Source organism: Plecotus auritus, assembly GCF_963455305.1.
Source record: "Plecotus auritus genome assembly, chromosome: 3".
Lineage (NCBI taxonomy): Eukaryota > Metazoa > Chordata > Mammalia > Chiroptera > Vespertilionidae > Plecotus > Plecotus auritus.
In genome coordinates this window covers 128,122,527-128,140,892 of record NC_137772.1, presented here as the reverse complement: position 1 = coordinate 128,140,892, position 18,366 = coordinate 128,122,527, and the positions used below count along the sequence as shown (strand labels likewise).

General features: G+C 35.8%; 1 protein-coding gene across 4 annotated transcripts in view; it reads left to right on the top strand.

The window, feature by feature from the left end:
* The window catches only part of NUP58 (nucleoporin 58), a 46,439-nt gene extending 36,535 nt beyond the window's left edge, over window positions 1-9,904 (top strand). For 3 of the 4 annotated variants that reach the window (XM_080660539.1, XM_080660538.1, XM_080660536.1), the window contains 3 exons: window positions 4,253-4,351; window positions 6,073-6,168; window positions 7,383-9,903. In XM_080660539.1, the coding sequence (XP_080516665.1) occupies window positions 4,253-4,351; window positions 6,073-6,168; window positions 7,383-7,552 (365 nt within the window). In that variant the 3' untranslated portion in view covers window positions 7,553-9,903. Of the gene's footprint in view, window positions 1-4,252; window positions 4,352-6,072; window positions 6,169-7,382 lie in introns of all 4 variants that reach the window. The other variant, XM_080660537.1, reaches the window with a different exon arrangement.
* The last annotated feature ends 8,462 nt before the right edge of the window (window positions 9,905-18,366 follow it).

Genomic DNA, 18,366 nt, shown 5'->3' with positions numbered 1-18,366 from the left:
AAAATAAAAATTACGTGGATTGCGTTCAGGCTGCCTCTACAGGGAAGCATTCTCTGTTTCTCATTATTGGCAGTTTAAAAAATTGTTCTTCACATTTGGAGATGACAGAATTGACTTCCCATCAGTAAACAGCTGCTGGTGGATTTATGCCAAGTCCTCCATATTCCGTGGCTGGACCCATGTGAATAGTGGCTCACAGAAGCACTGTATAGTAGTTCTCTAGCTGGCTGGAAGGTAGGGTTGTATCCTCAAGTTATGGAGGAAAAAATCATTTTGGGATTGAATCCCTATCAATCCCATAATTATGATCCTCAGTTCTCATGATTCTTTAACCAAATAATCAGACCATCCATAGTCCCAATTTACTTTTTAGAGCCAATATCAGTCCTAAAGTAGATCAGATAAGCATAGGTTTGGGTATGTGTTCCTTACACATAAAGAATTTCCATTCTAAGTTAGGTTTGTAGTTTTCATTCATACATTTGGGCTTATGGATATATGAAGATATATGTTCATTTCTCTAAATATGAGTGCCTATCATGTGCTAGGTTCTGGGGATACAAAGATAAACAGTATTATAGGTATGGTCTTTGCTCTCTGTGGTGATGGAGAATATAGCTTAATTTAGAGTAATCATGTTGAGGAGCCATTTTCTCATATGCTTTAATTTTGTCTGTGACTTTTGTCAGACTTTGGGGGAACTGACTGTTTTCTCTGTTCCCTGCAGTTTAGAAACCCACACAAGGATTTTTTTAATCAGGTGGTAGGAATTGTAATTTATCAACCTAAAAAGTCTTACAGTGTTTTCATTTTGAGTTGTATGAATTTTTAGAACTGAGAAGCTGAACAATCATAACAACAGTTTTTCATTTTGTCTTTTTCCCTTTTGTTTTTCTAAAGGTCTACCAGGCTCCATAGTCCATTCTTTTATGCTTTTTCCACATTAAGATGTTAGTTATTTTAGTCATGCCACTACTGTAGCAAGATTTATGAAGTCTGTTAGATATGTTTTTATTTTACACCCTGTTTAGAAACACCTCTATTAATTACATTATGCAAATGACTTATTCCTTATGTCCTGTGACTTTGATGAAATCTTTTTAAATACCAGTAACAGATTTTAAAAAACCATCTAGATGAAGCTAGGTAAAGCTTGTGTGCTATTTTTATATATCACTGTTGATCTGTAAAAGATTTGAGTTGTTAGAGGCAGTTCGCTTTTATTTGCATATGGAATCTTGACTTCATTAATGTAAAAAAGCAGATAGCTTCTTGGGCTACTACCTTCTGAAGGTGGTTTTTGTGTGGTCTTTCTTTGATGTGAAGGTATGCACTTAAGTGACTTCTTGATGATTCTTCGATGTTTTTTAATTAAGATGTAACAGGATTTAGACTTGTGTGATTTATGCTTAATTGCTTCTGAAGGCTGAAGAGAATTGAGGAAAAACCAGCAGGCTATTTATGTATGAAATAAGCATAAATACATGGGTAAATTACATGTTGGTAGAGCTTGAGTACACTTTTCCACCCACCAGTATTTCTGAAGCCTCTTTAAAAGCTTAAGATTTACATTAGGCTTTTTTTCAGTATAATTTTAATTTAGGGTAGATTGTTTTAAGCTGATGTGCTGGGATTAAGATTTGCTGTTGTGTTTTGACACTCTTAAAAGTTCTTGATGTTTACATAAATAAGACTTTTCTCATGTGACTTAGCTGCTGTTTTTAAGGAGTGCTGAGATGTTTTGGTAGGAATTCCTACTTTCCAGCTGTTAGTGTAGGTTTGGACATTTAAGATGTAGTGTTAAATAGGAGACTAAGTATTTTGTTTTAGTTTCCTGTGGTTTTATGATTTTTGTTGTATTTAATAACCAAAGGAACATTCCCCATTAAATCAGTAAGGGAAATTTTTCAAATTGGGGAAAGGCATTTTTTGTTTTTTTTTTTTAAGAAATATTATTATTTTAAGATAAGACTTATTTTAGAATATGACCAAATTAATTACATTAGGTATATTTGAGTGGTCAGTGAAAATTACTAAAAATTTTAGCACTTTAGTCCTTTTCCAGTGAATGCAATTTTACTTTTTAAAAGGTAGAACTTATTCTGGAAAATGTGAATTAACAGTATTAAACTTGATTTTGTTGTGTGTGAGTATATTATACCATAACTTTTGTAAAATGTTACTCTACATGAAGATTTCACTTTGGGCAATCATTGGAATATATTACTACTAACTTGGTTTTGTTTATGGCACTAAGAGCTTCTCATTGAATGAGTATTCAGATTTCAAAACAGACTTCTTGAATTGTTTACGTAACTTTTGCCTGAGGGATTTAGATTCTGCTTTCTAATAATGAAAATAATTTATATGCTGGCCAGAGTGTAATATATATGCTAATACTTTGGCATGGGAGATATTTATTATGAGTCTTAAACTATTAAAAATGTTATACATTTGCCTACTAGTTTTATAAATAATGTTGCCTTCAGAATTTGTGTGAAGGTACAAAGCTCAAAATATTATGTACCTGTTGTGCAATGGAAAGTCTTGTCATCATTAGAGTTCTTTGTTACCTACATCCTGAATATCGATGATTAGAGTTGCTCTTAAAAATAGACCCTCTCTCAATAAAAAGCATGCTATTTGAATAACTCTTATGACTTGTAGGGCTGAGGGCTGTGGTGTGCATTATTCTTTAGGGTCTTCCACCAGCAGTGCCTCCTATTAATATGTGACACTTAAGTCTCTCAATGTTAAAGAAACTGGACATGTGTTTTCTACATAGTATTTTTGTTAGAAATAAGAAGTTAATATGCTTAGTTTCTTTTTCCTATAGTAACATTTTACAAAAGAGCTGCTCATCAAGTATTTTAGTCTCAAATTGATCTCAAACTGGGTGTAAATTTTTAAATCTTTTTTTAATTTATTTTTTAATAGTAGTATGAGAACTCTGGCTGCTGTTAGTTCTTATTCTTTATTTTCTGGGTGGAAGCTATTTGAAAAGTCCAGTTTTTGTCCCAGTGTAACAAAATGTAGTTCTTCAGTTTTCTTTTTAATGCTTTATAATTTACACTACCTTTTGAATATACAAACCTCATTCATTGAACAACTTGAAGGCTTTGAATTCTTTGAAAATTTTAAATTTTAATCTGTATATTACTTTGGCAGATCCCTCAACTTTGAGATGCACTGATCACTGTGCTTGAAAAAGACAAGACTGAAGATTGTACTATGAAATTTATTGAATAGTTTTCATAAATTATTTATCAAATGAGAGATTTTTAGATTTTTGTAGTCTGCTTAGTTTTAAAAGAATATAGTTAAAATGAGAGGCAAGTTTGATGCTATTCTTGCCAAACAAACTCAGCTAAAATCTTTCAAGTAACAAATGGGAAAAGGATGACTAATCGTTCTGCATCTGAGTACATTTTCCAAAATGTTGCAAAGAAATTTCTGAATTGAAATCTTGAATGTATTGAATCTGTCAAGGTACACAGCAGTGCCTTTGTAAATGTTCATTATCTATCTTATTTAATCAGGTGATAAGTGGTGTAATGTAGCACAGAGCTTAACAGTAGGACTTAATTATCACTTTTTGTGAACAATTTGGAATTGTCATGTTACTGTGTAATTGATTTGCTTTAAAATGAACAATAAATTTAATAAAATAAAACATTGTCTTGTTTTTTATCTACTTATTGTATATATATGATTTATATTTCATTAAAAAGATCATGCCTAGTTTTTTGGGTACTTACTCTTATGAAGTAACATGATAGTTTTGCCATGTTAGCCTCAGTCTCTTTTGATCAATTGAGACTTGACTCTAATGGTAAGGAGCTTGTAAAAAAGTAAAAAACCTTTACTGATTACACCAACTAATTTTATCAGAAAGCAAGTGGGGAGATCTAAAATAATTCTAAAATTAAAACTATGAAAGAACTATAATTTACAATACATTAAAGATTTCAAATTATTTAGCAGGTTAAACTAGCATTCATCTTTTAGTGCAGTAAACATCTTAATTGTCTAGTGTGAACAAGTTAATTAAAAAAAAATGGGGGGTAAGTAAATCAGTTGAGACAAATAAATTAGGCTGGGGAGACATCCTGAAACTAAGTTTTAGCAAATAGAATTTGTTTCAAGTTATTACTGTTCATTTTAAAAACAATTTCTTAAAACTTTAATCTTGAAAGAGTAAGGCAAATTTGTTTTTCCCCCTCCCATTTTTTTTTTTTTTTTTTTATACCAGGGCCACAGCCATCTCTGGGAGTTAGTTTTGGAACGCCATTCGGCTCAGGTATTGGCACTGGCTTGCAATCAAGTGGCTTAGGTTCTTCAAACCTTGGAGGTACACTTTAACTTTTCTAATAATTGCATTACACTATTATACATTTGAAATGATACTAGCCTGTAAAAAATTTCTAAGAGATCTACTATTTTGGAAATTAAGTTTCCATCTGCCAAAAACAATTCTCCAAACATAATCTGTGCTGTCTAGTATTATACTTAGAACCTAAGAAATCATTTTATCTGTGAATAGTGAATATTAAAAAGTATTAAAATTAAATGGCAGGGATGTTCTTATATTCAACGCAAAATGCCAAAATGTGAACTTGAAAATTATTAATTTCAATAAATTTAACTTAAAAAAATTAGTAGTCTTAACATCAGTTTGGAGTCCAAACTACTTCTGGATATACAGTCACCTAATCATTATCTTCTTTTTCTGAAAATGGACATTTTAAATGGGGAAATAATTTTATTGTAATTTGAACAGCTCAACTTCTTTTGGTATATTTGCCTATGTACATATTTGTATACATAGCAACTGCATTTATTTTAAGTTTCATAAGTTAATTCTAATTATTAAGGTGAGTCTGCAAAAACATGCTAAATACAAATGCATTCATAATTACCTGATCTGGATGATTGAAAGTTGATTGTGTTTTATGGAGCACATTGTCATATAATGAATAAGGTTTCATTATTTCCACTAAACTATACATCTATAATAATAAAAAGGTAATAAGCTAATTAGACCAAACTTCCTTCCATATGTCCTTCTGGACAACCTTCTGAATGAAGCCGGGGCTGTGAGGGAAGCCCAGGTCCTGGGTGCCAGAGAGAAGCTGGTGCCAGCAGCCAGGGGAAGGAAGGCCTACTCTTGCATGAATTTCATGCATTGGGCCTCTAGTATCATCATAAGAGGGGAAGTTTATAAGCTATTATGGCTTTATATAGTAGACCTTATTAGGAATTACTAGAATTATGACAGCATAATTCTTACTATCTATAATCCAATTTGCCATCATATTTCTTAGAGGCAGTAAGACTATCAAACTCAATATTTTAGATAAGCTGTTGTAAAGTAGCCTAAAAAGAATTTGAATTTTATTTTTAAGCACTTGGCTTTTAGCAGAGTGAAAATGAGTCTTCTAGCAAAATCTCTTGGGATTTATATAATGAAAAATATTTTTTTATTTAAATTGTGAGTATTCTATTACTAAGACAAAACATGATGGTTCCCCTCCCATTTTCTCATTGTTACATTGGTTGATGCTATGGCAACAGCCTACTATTGATTATTATGTAGTTATGCAGTTTTTCAATGGCAAAGGTTCTTAAGTAAAAATTCTGGGTAAAAAAGCAGAGTAAAATCGCAGTACTCTGTGTTTAAATTACTTTGGATGTCATGCTTATTATAAATGTAGCCTTTTTTTTCTTCAAAATGAAATATCCCCAAGTAGATTTGTTTATTTCTGTTTGACTAAAATCATGCTTGAATGATTACTGAAATTTCTAGTTCATTTGGAAGGATCTTGTTTTTTAAAAATTACTAATGGGTCATAAACTTAGTCTAAATACATATAAATGTTTTATTTCAGAATTAATCTGGTTCTTTCCCAAGAAGTCTTATGCAAAGCAGTAAATAGCAGATATCCTTCATTAGGCTATGTGTTTCAACACTGTATTTATTAGACCTTTTGATAATTTGAGGTTTTACTTTTTAGTATCCTTTAACCTGTGTTTTACATGCCATTGTATATTTCTCTATTGCCCTTCCACTAGGATTTGGAACTAGCTCTGGTTTTGGATGCAGCACCACAGGGGCCTCCACATTTGGATTTGGAACAACAAATAAACCCTCAGGAAGTCTTAGTGCAGGTTTGTGTGTTTCAGCCTGAATTTCAGACAAATTTAATGGTGCAAAGTATTTAATTTAAAAGCATAAGTATTGTTATTTCTAATATCCAAAAAAGATCTCTGGCTTAGTTTCTGTTCTCTGGATGAAGTATGCAAGCCTAACCATACAGCTTTATCTCATAAGCTAAATGTCAGGTTTATAAAATATTTCTAACAACACTTAACTAGTTTGATAAAATAAATAATTATATCCTTTCTTAGCTAAGTAAGAGATTCTTTGAACCCAAAGACTAGCTTCATGGTTAAACAGTTTTCTTCATTATTATAAAAATGAACCCATTTGGGTTTAAGTTTTAACCCAGTTTTTATCATTCATTCAGGAGAATGATTTTTCTTCCAAAGAGATCTTCTTTAGTTATTACATTCCATCTTACAATTGGGTTCTTTGTTCGTTTTTTGAAATAGATATAATCTTCTAACTCTTCCGGTAGAAAATTCCAAATATCGTCTACTTTGAATTTTCTCTGTATTTGTAAATAATGACTTATTTAAATGTGCAACATTCAGGGATAAAAAGGTGGTCTAAATTAATGATGTAATGCCAGTTAAATTGTGTTGAAATTGAGGAAATTTGAAGGGAATTCTGTTTAATATTAAATAGCGTCTAAAATCAACAGTTTCAACAGAGTAAGATAGTAGAATTCAGTGGTATCAGAATTATAAATACGTTAACTAGACAGTAATAGTACTTGCTCTTAATTACGCAGGGCTCTTATAAAATCAAAATAATAGGTATTACTCGGTGGTGTATTGTGCTAAAAATTGTAGGTTTTTGTTTTCTTAGAGGACTTATAATTCCAAGTGTGGGTCCAAATGTTGTGAAAGTATCTTTAACATGTTGATAAAATGTTTCTGGAGGAGCTGAGAAGGAAGGCACCTTGGCATATTGAATTCCCAGGAAAGTGGCAGCTTGCAGTCTGCAGGTTTTAGTTATTTGTGCCAACACTTCTCTTTTGACCTGGATGACTAAACTTCTGTCCCTAATGGTGCCACTTAGCTATTTGCTAAATTGTTTTCCTGTAAAATTTTGTGTTAGAAATTTAGGGCCATATGATAGGTACTATTTCTATAGATTATATATTCTTGTAGCTAGAACTTTGCCTTTCATCCTCACTCTTTGTATTTGTTTTTGTGACTTAACTTCTGATATGAATATTCTTTTCCCTAAACATAAGGCTTTGGCAGCTCAAGTACATCTGGGTTTAACTTCAGCAATCCTGGCATCACGGCATCAGCTGGTTTGACATTTGGGGTGTCCAATCCTGCCTCTGCAGGTTTTGGAACCGGAGGACAACTCCTTCAGTTGAAGAAACCTCCAGCTGGAAACAAAAGAGGAAAAAGATAAACATATGGGTAGATGTGTTGAGAGAATCCATTGCACCATCATTTATTCTGAGTCTATTTTTCTAAAATTGATGCAGTAATTTAATTGCATACCAAGATATTTCTAAAAGTTTTGATATTTTTCCCTACTCTGGAATTTTAACTTCGTTCTGATTTGCCCTGTTAAACATCTTTTTTCTTGTGAATTTGAAACCCAGTTGTATATTTTTCTTTATTTTGATTCTCAGTATACGAAATGTTCTGATTACATCGCTGGTTGGTAACACCTATTTAACCTAGTGTTAATAGCAATGTTTTTGTTGATACAGTTTACATTATGTGAATATATGCACATGTGTTTCTTATATAGGTGGTATGAACTCTAGGACCGAATCAGTTGGTTTCTTGATAAAGGACTTTTAAACTACACTGCAGGGCATCTTGTGAATATGTATATAAATATATACAGAATACACACAATTGTGTGTGCATATAAAATATATATTTACAGACCTACAACTTTTGCCTCAGACTGTTCCCCTTTTCTAAAGGTATTTAATTTTTCACCTTTGCAGCTTCAAATTCTCACTGCTTGTAGAATGATGAGCTAGAGGTATCAGGTCATTGCAGTTATTTGCTTAAAGACTTAATGAAATGGTTACTATTGTAAATATTTGACGTACTCAAAGCCCCTAGTCTTTTCCATACTCGTTTCCCACCTTAACCTTTAGCAGCTACTCTAGATGAGGAATGCTGTATAATTTGTTGAACAGATTTTATTATCCTATATGTCCTCATATTGCTATATGAGATGTTTTTTCATATCTGAGATGAACCTTCAAGAGCATATTTGAACTCCAGACTGGTGTTCTGGGAGCAAAGAGCTATTAAGCCAAATTGATTCTATGCAGGTGAAGGATGCACTATGATTTTAGTGGCAATTTTTCTAGCTATTCCAATACAGAGTTCTTTCCTATAGGGCTATTGATATTGACACCAAATGGAGTGGCGCATCAGCCTCTTAATGTCTTAAGTAAGTGCTTAATTTGGAATAGAAAAACAATATATTTTAAGAAAAAAAAAAGTATTCTTTGTAGCAGCTATAAACTATCCCCTGTTTTAACAGCTCCAGGTAATAATACATAGGCGTATCAGGTTGCATCTGTGTAATATTTGTCTATATTAGTACTAGTGACATAGAGTGGGTGAAAAGAGAGCCCTTGGAAAGAGAATGGCCTCAGCCATGATTTCAGACAGAAACCATTAGGTAGACCTATGTATCTTTCAATTACAGTTTTCAGGCGGGATGTAAACATGGAATTTCATTAAAAATAATTTAATTTTTATATAGAAGGTTTTGTACATACTGTGCATCAAGCGAATATTTTCAGAAGCATTTCACCAAGGTACCTTTTTTCTAAAATAGATACTACATAAATATGTGTGTGTATACACACATGCATGCACACACAAACACACACTTATAGTAGAATGTTGGGTTTGATTATAAAAGTGTTGTCAAATCTGTTTTATTTATCTGCATATAGCAATGATTGGCTTTTTGGAACTGAAATTTTTGCACTTTGATGCATTAAAATAAGGAAAATGCTTTGTTTCTAAGCTCTGAAGCTGTTTTTGTTTTTGCACACTTCTCTAATACTGCAATACCCAGAACCAGGTTTTAAGGGAGGTTAGGGAAACGTGGTTTTGTGTTTTTAATTACTGTCAGAATTAAATACGCAATTAGAACAAACTCTTTTTTTTAAGGATATTGCATTTTACTGCAAAAATCTAAATATTTACATGTCTTGTTTTTTTCTTTATATATTTTACATTTTAATGTGCTGAACCACTGGAAATTTGTAACAGATCAGTTTATGATAGGAGTTTAAACATGTCATTGTCTTTGTCCAGAGCCTGTCATTGAGTAAACAATAAAATTTATTGTGTCAGTTGCTTTAAATCTTTGTAGGTGTTAGTAGTTGTTCTTAATATGTAATTGTTGCTCATTGTTGCTCTTTTATTCTCTTTGGTCGGTTTTTAGTGTTCTCACAGATTTGTACATCTTGCCTTAAAAATGTACTAATAAAGACTGAATACAGAAAGTAAGTTTGAGTAAAAAGTAAAACCCTGAGGTCCTAATTCCACTTTCTTCCCCAGAGTATTCACTCCTTAATGGTTTGGTATATATTCTTTTAGACTCCTTAAAAAAAAAAAATACTTTTTTCCAACATGTTATTGTTCTATTTCTCTTTTTTCCTCTCTCATTTTCTCAGATTCTTTTTCTTTTTTAACAAATGGGTCAAAAATCTATGTATTCTGTGACTTGCTTTTTTCCCCTTTTAATGCTATATCATAAACTTTTTTTCCTGTCAGTCCTTGCAGATTTATTTTTTTATGTACTATTCTGTAGCATGGATGTAGAATAATTTATTCCAACTAATACCTGTTGGTAGGCAGTTAGGTTCTTTCCAGTATCCTATATAATAAAAGGCTAATATGCAAATAGACAGAACAACAGAACAACCAGTTGCTATGATGTGCACTGACCACCAGGGGGCAAACGCTCAATGCAGAAGCTGCCCCCTGGTGGTTAGTGCACCAGAAACCGGGCTGACAAGCACAGTGGTGGTGGCAGGAGCCTCCCACTTCCGGGGCAGTCGGACATCCCCTAGGGCTCTTGGACTGCAAGAGGGCGCAGGCCGGGCTGAGGGGACACCCCCTCCCCAGTGCTCAAATTTCGTGCACTGGGCCTCTAGTTTCAATATAATAGAAAAGGCTGCAGTGAATATCCTTGTACATGGTTCTTTATGCTTATGTTTAGTGTTTCTTTGGGATTGATTCCAGAAGAGGAATTGCTGAGAGGGCATACAAATTATATGTTTTAATGTCAGATTGCCTTCCAAAAATGCTATGTAAATATATACCTCTGTAGTTTGTATGAGCACCCATTTTCCAGCAATCTCTAAATGATATTATTAATCTTAAGTACTTGTGAGGTTGAACTTTTTAATACATAAATATTTTTCACTTGCATGTTAATATCCTTTGTCCATTTTTATACAAGGTTATTTAGGAAGTTTTTTTTTTTTTAATGATTTGTAGGATCTCTGCAGATAATGGATGTTAATATTTTTCTTATGAGAAAGGTTGGACTTCTGAAATCATTAGGGTTCAGAAAAAGGGCTAATAAAGATGGGTGGTTATATTAATAACTAGAGGCCTGGTGCACGAATTTGTGCACCTGCCCTGATTGGGGCCGATAAGGAGAGGATATGGGAGGTCGATTGGGGTGGGGGGCCAATTGCTGGGGGCGAGGTCGGCTGGGGGGAGGGGCTGCGGGTGGTTGGCGGGCCGGCCCTGCCCCGCCCCCTGGTCAAACTCTGTCAAAACTCCTGGTCTAGGGGATAATTTGCATATTACCCTTTTATTATATAGGATAGGATATCAGTCTATTTGAAGCATTTGCATAGCATAAGCCTTGGACACTTTGCAGGCGGTTACTATTCCTGCACCAATACCCCACAGCTTTGATTATTGAGGCTGATGCTTTATTTTGGTACCTGATAAGAAAAGCCACCGTATCTTAATTATTTTGGTGTGTGTGCACATGGGGGGGGGGGGGGTCCATGTCTATTTCAGGACACTTACTCTTTTAAGATGACCTGTTAAGTTTTTTTCTTAAAATTCTATTGGGATTTTGACTGGGTTTATATAAATAAAATATGTTATACTCTGGGGAAAATTGCAGTATGCTATATGCATTTATTGGATCTTTTATTATTTCAGCAAGGTTTTACAAAATTTAATTAGATTCTTGGTTAATTGTTTTTCCTATTAGCATCTTGTTTAATTTCAGTGTGGTTGGTACAAGGTTGTTTGCATTATTATGAATGCAGATTAACTTATTTTGTGATAATATAGTAAGGTCATGTTAGTGTCCTACTGGTTTCAAATAGTATTTTTTGCAACAAGGGAAATTGAATGGTGCCTTTAGAAGGGTTGCAGTGGGGTTTTTTTGTGTGTGTTATAAGAAGTGGGCCTCTGTGGTCCATCTCCAGCATGGTCTGCTTTTGATGAAAACAGTTGCTGAGTTTCCCCAGGGCAAACAGAATGTAGGGAGGAGGGAAGAGGATCTAAGAGCAAAGAACTGTGGATGTGGGCTAGCATCATGGTGGGAACACCCGAGGCACCTGCACCAACTAGATGGGGAGGTGGAGGCAACTAGAAAAGGCCTCAGCCCAGTTTTTTAAAATGGCCAAAGGGTGACAATAAGACCTAGGCAACGTATGAGGAAACAGGTGACCCCATAGTACTCAGCCAATGAGGAACCGGAGGAGGGAGTGAATAAATGGGCTGTGATTGCTGCCCCAGGTGTGCCTGTACATTTGGACGGGCACTCGCTCTCGAGAGCGTATTAAAAGTCTCGTTTTCGCCATAGTTCTGTCTCCGAGTCTGTTATTTGAATTTGGACAGATGATTATTTCTCACATGTAGGAAATATTTGAGTTTCAATGGTCTATCACAAGATCTGCTTTAGCATCCCCTTTTCCCACGCCTTGCTTCAATCTCTCACCCTGAATAGCCTGGCTGCACTGCACTTTTTGGAGCACACATCGCAAGGTTATTACTAAGGAACACAACTCTGTGCCTCACTATCACTGGGCCAGTGTCCTGCAAAATCTAAGTTGGAGTGCCTAATTTAAATCTCATTTACAAAGTCATCTCTGCCTATCAATGTCTTTCCCATTTACTGAGTGAATAGTCTGTTCTGGGCACCATGCTCAGAACTTTATAAACTTCACCGTTTAATCTCAGTATTACCCTATAAAGCAGAGGATTAAGCAATTTATTTGAAGTCACATAGTTGTTAAGTCATGGAGCTGAAGTTTTTCTGTGATACAGAATAATACACTGGCTTTCCTGTCTAACCTCTTAAAGGCACCAAGGGTAATGTGATAACGTTATTCATATGGGGAAATTACAAGTATATAATGGAATATAGATTGAGGCAAGGTAAGTACAAAGAGCCATGGGACTCTAGGGAGAATAATACCTAGGATGTAAAGTGAAGAAGCAAAGACCAGACTGATGTAGCCTTTGACTTTTTCCCACTGTTCCCCTGTGAAGAGGTTCATAGAGAAAAGCTAGTCATCCCAGCATGGAGGGTGGTCTGCCCACTTTGGAAAGGGCAAGGAGAGCAATTCTAGCAATTTGAATCTTCGAAACTGAGAAGTTTAATGAGAAAGCCTTTTCAAGAAGGCTTACTGACTCCTATAACCCATACGCTTAGACTAAATGAGACTAGATGTACAAACATGAACCTCAACTGGCCTAGGCAAACCATGGAAACAGAAGCAAACACTGAAGGTGCTACCAGACAGCAACAGATAGAAGAAAGAGGAGGGATTACTGGAAAAAATGGTCATGGCCCAGAATGTTTTTTGCCTTTCCTACTCAATCTAATGTACTTCTTTTCTACCCAACCTGTCAATAATTAAAAAGGAAAAGACCTACCAGCCTCACAAAAGTTAGAATGCTGAAAAGTGAACTGTAGATTTAACTTGCAGAGAACTAGTTTTTGCCAATCTTACTCCTCTGAATCTCCTGGTAGCAAGTCAGTTTAGTTCAGTGAACATTTATTAATCTGTGCTCCTGTTCTGGCCAAAGATACACCCCCAAAAGTTAGAATACACATGCAAACCCCTAACACAGTGGTCGGCAAACTCATTAGTCAACAGAGCGGCAAACTGCGGCTCGTGAGCCGTGGTTTGCCGACCACTGCCTTAACATCTCAAGTTACTGATTAGAAAATAACTGCCCTGGCCAATGTTGCTCAGTGGTTAGAGTGTCGTCCTTAGGGAGGCCTTAGGCTCTGGCTAAAATTGTAATAGATAATTTAGTTGCTATGGATTATATTCTAGCTGAATAGCTGGTATCTTCACTGGTCAATTGTTGCTGGGGAGCTATAGACGAGGACATCAAAGTACTAGTAATGTAGGACAACAATAGCCAACCATGCACATTCAAATATTTGCAATTAGGTACAAGGTAGTTCCATTCCTTAAGTCCCTAGGTTTACTTACATCCCTAACCAGCAGCTCTGGGCTCTTTCACAGCCATCTATTATGCATGGTTAGAAGAAGGTTATTGCTAAGGCAGTTAGCAAAATGAATTAGGTTCGTAGTACGAGGCTCCTACTGAGACTTAGGATCTGCTGCACAGGAAATTCCTCTGCCATGTCTGTTAAGGCTACAGCCCGATGCCTCAGCACCAGAGCTGATAAAGGGCCAATGTTGTACTGTTCAGGGCTCCTCAACATTGAGCCAGGGGAGGGTACACTTGAATGGGTGTTGGACTGGCAACTTCTCCCAAGTTGGATAGAGACCAAGGTGTGTCCCGGCCAACTAAAGTGTTCCTGTTGATCCTGTTCAAGTCCAGCCTCATATGCTCGGTGGACAGGAACCAACCCCTAGAGCACTGATAGGCAACTTAACATGGTCTTTTGCCACCTCACATTGCAAATGATTCTGGCGCCTTTTTCCCTTGGACAACATGCCTGATGTTCACCTTCTGCAAAAAACCTGCAAGCTGCATACATGTTAACTGATAGAGATAATGTCACTGCACAGTTATAATTGGATGAAGAAACTTCAGGGTACATTGGAACCTCAAGAAGACAGGAACTCACCCAAATATAAAGGTATTTCAAGTGAAGTCTGAAGGCAAGTCCTTGCCTTGGCTTTCCTAGCTTCCAGAGGCCTTTTAAAGTTCAATCTGAAGATGCATTAGGATTCTTTTTTTTAAAATTTTATTGTTTAAAGTATTACACATAGTACTACATATATCTCCTTTTTTTCCCCCATTGACCTTCCCCCAGCCTCCCCTAATTCCTGTCGCATACCCTCATCCCACCCCTCCCCCAGTGTCTTGTGTCCATTAGTTGTGCTTATATGCATGCATACAAGTCCTTTGGTTGATCTCTTTCCCCCCTTCCCCAACACTCCTCAACCTTCCCACTGTAATTTGACAGTCTGTTCGATGCTTTACTGCCTCTGTATATTTTTGTTCATCAGGTTATAATGTTCTTTATTTTCCATAAATAAGTGAGATCATGTATTTTTCTTTCATTGCCTGGCTTATTTAACTTAGCATAATGCTCTCCAGTTCCATCCGTGCTGCTGCAAAGGGTAAGGATTCCTTCTTTTTTATAGCAGCGTAGTATTCCATTGTGTAGATGTACCACAGTTTTCGGATCCACTCATCTGCTGATGGGCATTTAGGCTGTTTCCAAATCTTAGCTATGGTGAATGGTGCTGCTATAAACATAGGGGTTCATATATCCTTTCTGATTGGTGTTTCTAGTTTCTTGGGATATATTCCTAGAAGTGGGATTACTGGGTCAAATGGGAGCTCCATTTTTAGTTTTTTGAGGAAACTCCATACTGTTCTCCACAGTGCTGCACCAGTCTGCATTCCCACCAGCAGTGCAAGAGGGTTCCTTTTTCTCCGCATCCTCACCAGCACTTGTCATTTGTTCATTTGTTGATGATAGCCATTCTGACAGGTGTGAGATGGTACCGCATTGTCGTTTTGATTTGCATCTCTCGGATAATCAGTGATTTTGAGCATGTTTTTATATGTCTCTTGGCCTTCCTTCTGTCTTCTTTCGAAAAGTATCTATTGAGGTCCGTTGCCCATTTTTTTATTGGATCGTTTATCTTCCTTTTATTAAATTGTATGAGTTCCCTGTAAATGTTGGAGATTAAACCTTTATCAGTGATAACATTTGCAAATATGTTCTCCCATACCGTGGGTTTTCTTGTTGTTTTGTTAATGGTTTCTTTTGCTGTGAAAAAGCTTTTTATTTTGATGTAGTCCCATTTGTTTATTTTCTCTTTAGTTTCCATTGCCCTAGGAGCAGAATCGGTGAAAAAATTGCTTCGGCATATATCTGAGATTTCACTGCCCGTGGAATCCTCTAGTATTTTTATGGTTTCCTGTCTTATGTTTAAGTCCTTTATCCATTTTGAGTTTATTTTTGTGTATGGTGTAAGTTGGTGGTCTAGTTTCATTTTTTTCATGTATCTGTCCAACTTTCCCAACACTATTTATTGAAGAGACTGTCTTGACTCCATTGTATGTTCATGCCTCCTTTGTCAAATATTAATTGAGCATAGTGGTTTGGGTCAATATCTGGGTTCTCTATTCTATTGCATTGGTCTATATGTCTGTTCTTGTGCCAGTACCAGGCTGTTTTGAGAACAGTGGCTTTGTAATACAGCTTAAAATCTGGTATTGAGATCCCACCTACTTTGTTCTTCTTTCTCAGGATTGCTGTGGATATTCAGGGTCTTTTTTTTATTCCAGATGAATTTTTGGAGAGTTCTTTCTAGGTCTGTGAAATATGCCGTTGGTATTTTAATGGGGAGTGCATTGAATCTATAGATTGCTTTGGGTAGTATGGACATTTGAACGATGTTGATTCTACCAATCCATTAATATGGTATGTTTTTCCATCTGTTTATGTCTTCCTCTATCTTCTTTTTCAGTGTCCTGTAGTTTTCCGTGTACAGGTCTTTTACCTCCTTAGTTAAGTTTATTCCTAGGTATCTTAATTTTTTTGGTGCGATGGTAAATGGGATTGCTTTTTTAGTCTCTCTTTCTGTAAGTTCATTATTGGTGTATAGAAATACCATAGATTTCTTGGCATTAATTTTGTATCCTGCTACATTGCCGAATTCATTTATTAAGTCTAATAGTTTTTTGATGGAGTCTTTAGGGTGTTTTTATGTACAATATCATGTCATCTGCGAATAAGGACAGTTTTACTTCTTCTTTTCCAATTTGGATGCCTTTTATTTCTTCTTGTCTAATCGCAATGGCTAATACTTCCAGTACTATGTGGAACAGGAGTGGTGAGAGTGGGCATCCCTGTCTTGTTCCTATTCTTAGGGGAAATGGTTTTACTTTTTGCTCATTGAGTATGATGTTGGCTGTGGGTTTGTCATATATGGCTTTTATTATGTTGAGGTATGATCCTTCTATTCCCACCTTGTTGAGAGTTTTTATCAAGAAAGGGTGTTGGATTTTGTCAAATACTTTTTCTGCATCAATTGATATGACTATGTGTTTTTAATCTCTCAATTTGTTTATGTGATGTATCACATTTATTGATTTGCAGATATTGTACCATCCTTGCATCCCTGGGATAAATCGTACTTGGTCATGGTGTATGATGTTTTTGATTTATTGCTGGATCCGATTTGCTAGAATTTTGTTGAGGATTTTGGCATCTACATTCATGAGGGATATTGGCCTATAATTCTCTTTCATTGTGTTGTCTTTATCTGGTTTTGGTATTAGGGTGATGCTGGCTTCATAGAAGGAGCTTGGAAGTGTTCCTTCCTCTTGAATTTTTTGGAATAGTCTGAGGAGGATAGGTTTTAGTTTTTCCTTGAATGTTTGGTAAAACTCCCCTGTGAAGCCGTCTGGCCCTGGGTTTTGTTTGCTGGAAGCTTTTTGATGGCTGCTTCAATTTCTTCCATAGTTATTGGCCTATTGAGATGTTTAGATTCTTCCTGATTGAGTTTTGGAAGGTTGTATTTTTCTAGGAATATGTCCATTTCCTCCAGGTTGTCCAGTTTGTTGGAATAGTGTTGTTCATAGTACTTTTTAACAATCCTTTGTATTTCAGTGGGGTCTGTTGTTATTTCTCCTTTTGCATTTCTGATTTTGTTATTTGGGTCCTCTTTCTTTGCTTCTTGGTGAGCCTGGCTAAAGGTTCATCAATCTTGTTTATCCTTTCAAAGAACCAGCTCTTGGTTTTGTTGATCTTTTGTATTGTTTTTTTGGTCTCTGTGTCGTTTATCTCCGCTCTGATCTCTATTATTCCTTCCTTCTGCTTACACTGCTCTTTTCTTGTTGCTCTCTTTCTAACTCTTTGAGTTGTAGGGTTAGGTAATTTGTTACCATTGTTTCTTCTTTTTTGCAGTAGGCTTGTAGAGCTATGAACTTCCCTCTCAAGACTGCTTTTGCTGTGTCCCATAGATTTTTTTTTAAATATATTTTATTGATTTTTTTACAGAGAGGAAGGGAGAGGGACAGAGAGTCAGAAACATCGATGAGAGAGAAACATCGATCAGCTGCCTCCTGCACACCCCCCACTGGGGATGTGCCCGCAACCAAGGTACATGCCCTTGACCGGAATCGAACCCGGGACCCTTCAGTCCGCAGGCCGATGCTCTATCCACTGAGCCAAACCGGTTTCGGCGTCCCATAGATTTTTGATTGTTGTGTTTTCATTGTTGTTTGTTGCCATGATGTTTTTTATTTCTTCTTTGATCTCTCTGGTAACCCAGTCATTGTTTAATAGCATGCTATTTAGTCTCCATGTGTTTGATTTTTTTGGATTGTTTTTATTGTAATTAATTTCCAGTTTTATGCCCCTGTGATCTGAGAAGATGCTTGATATGATTTCTATCTTCTTGAATTCGAAAAGACTTTGCCTGTGACCCAATATATAGTCTATCTTTGAAAATGACCCTATATGCACTTGAGATGAATGTATATTCTGTGGCTTTGGGGTGAAATGTTCTGAAGATGTCAGTTAATTCAATCTGGTCTAGTGAGTCATTTAGGATTTATGTTTCTTTGCTGAATTTTTGTTTAGAGGATTTGTCCAATGGTGATAGTGGGGTATTAAAGTCTCCTACTATGATTGTAGTGCTGTCAATCTCTCCCTTGATATCCTCAAGAAGTTTTTTTTTTATGTATTTGGGTACTCCTGTATTGGGTGTGTATCTGTTTACCAGAGTTCTTTCTTCTTGTTGGATT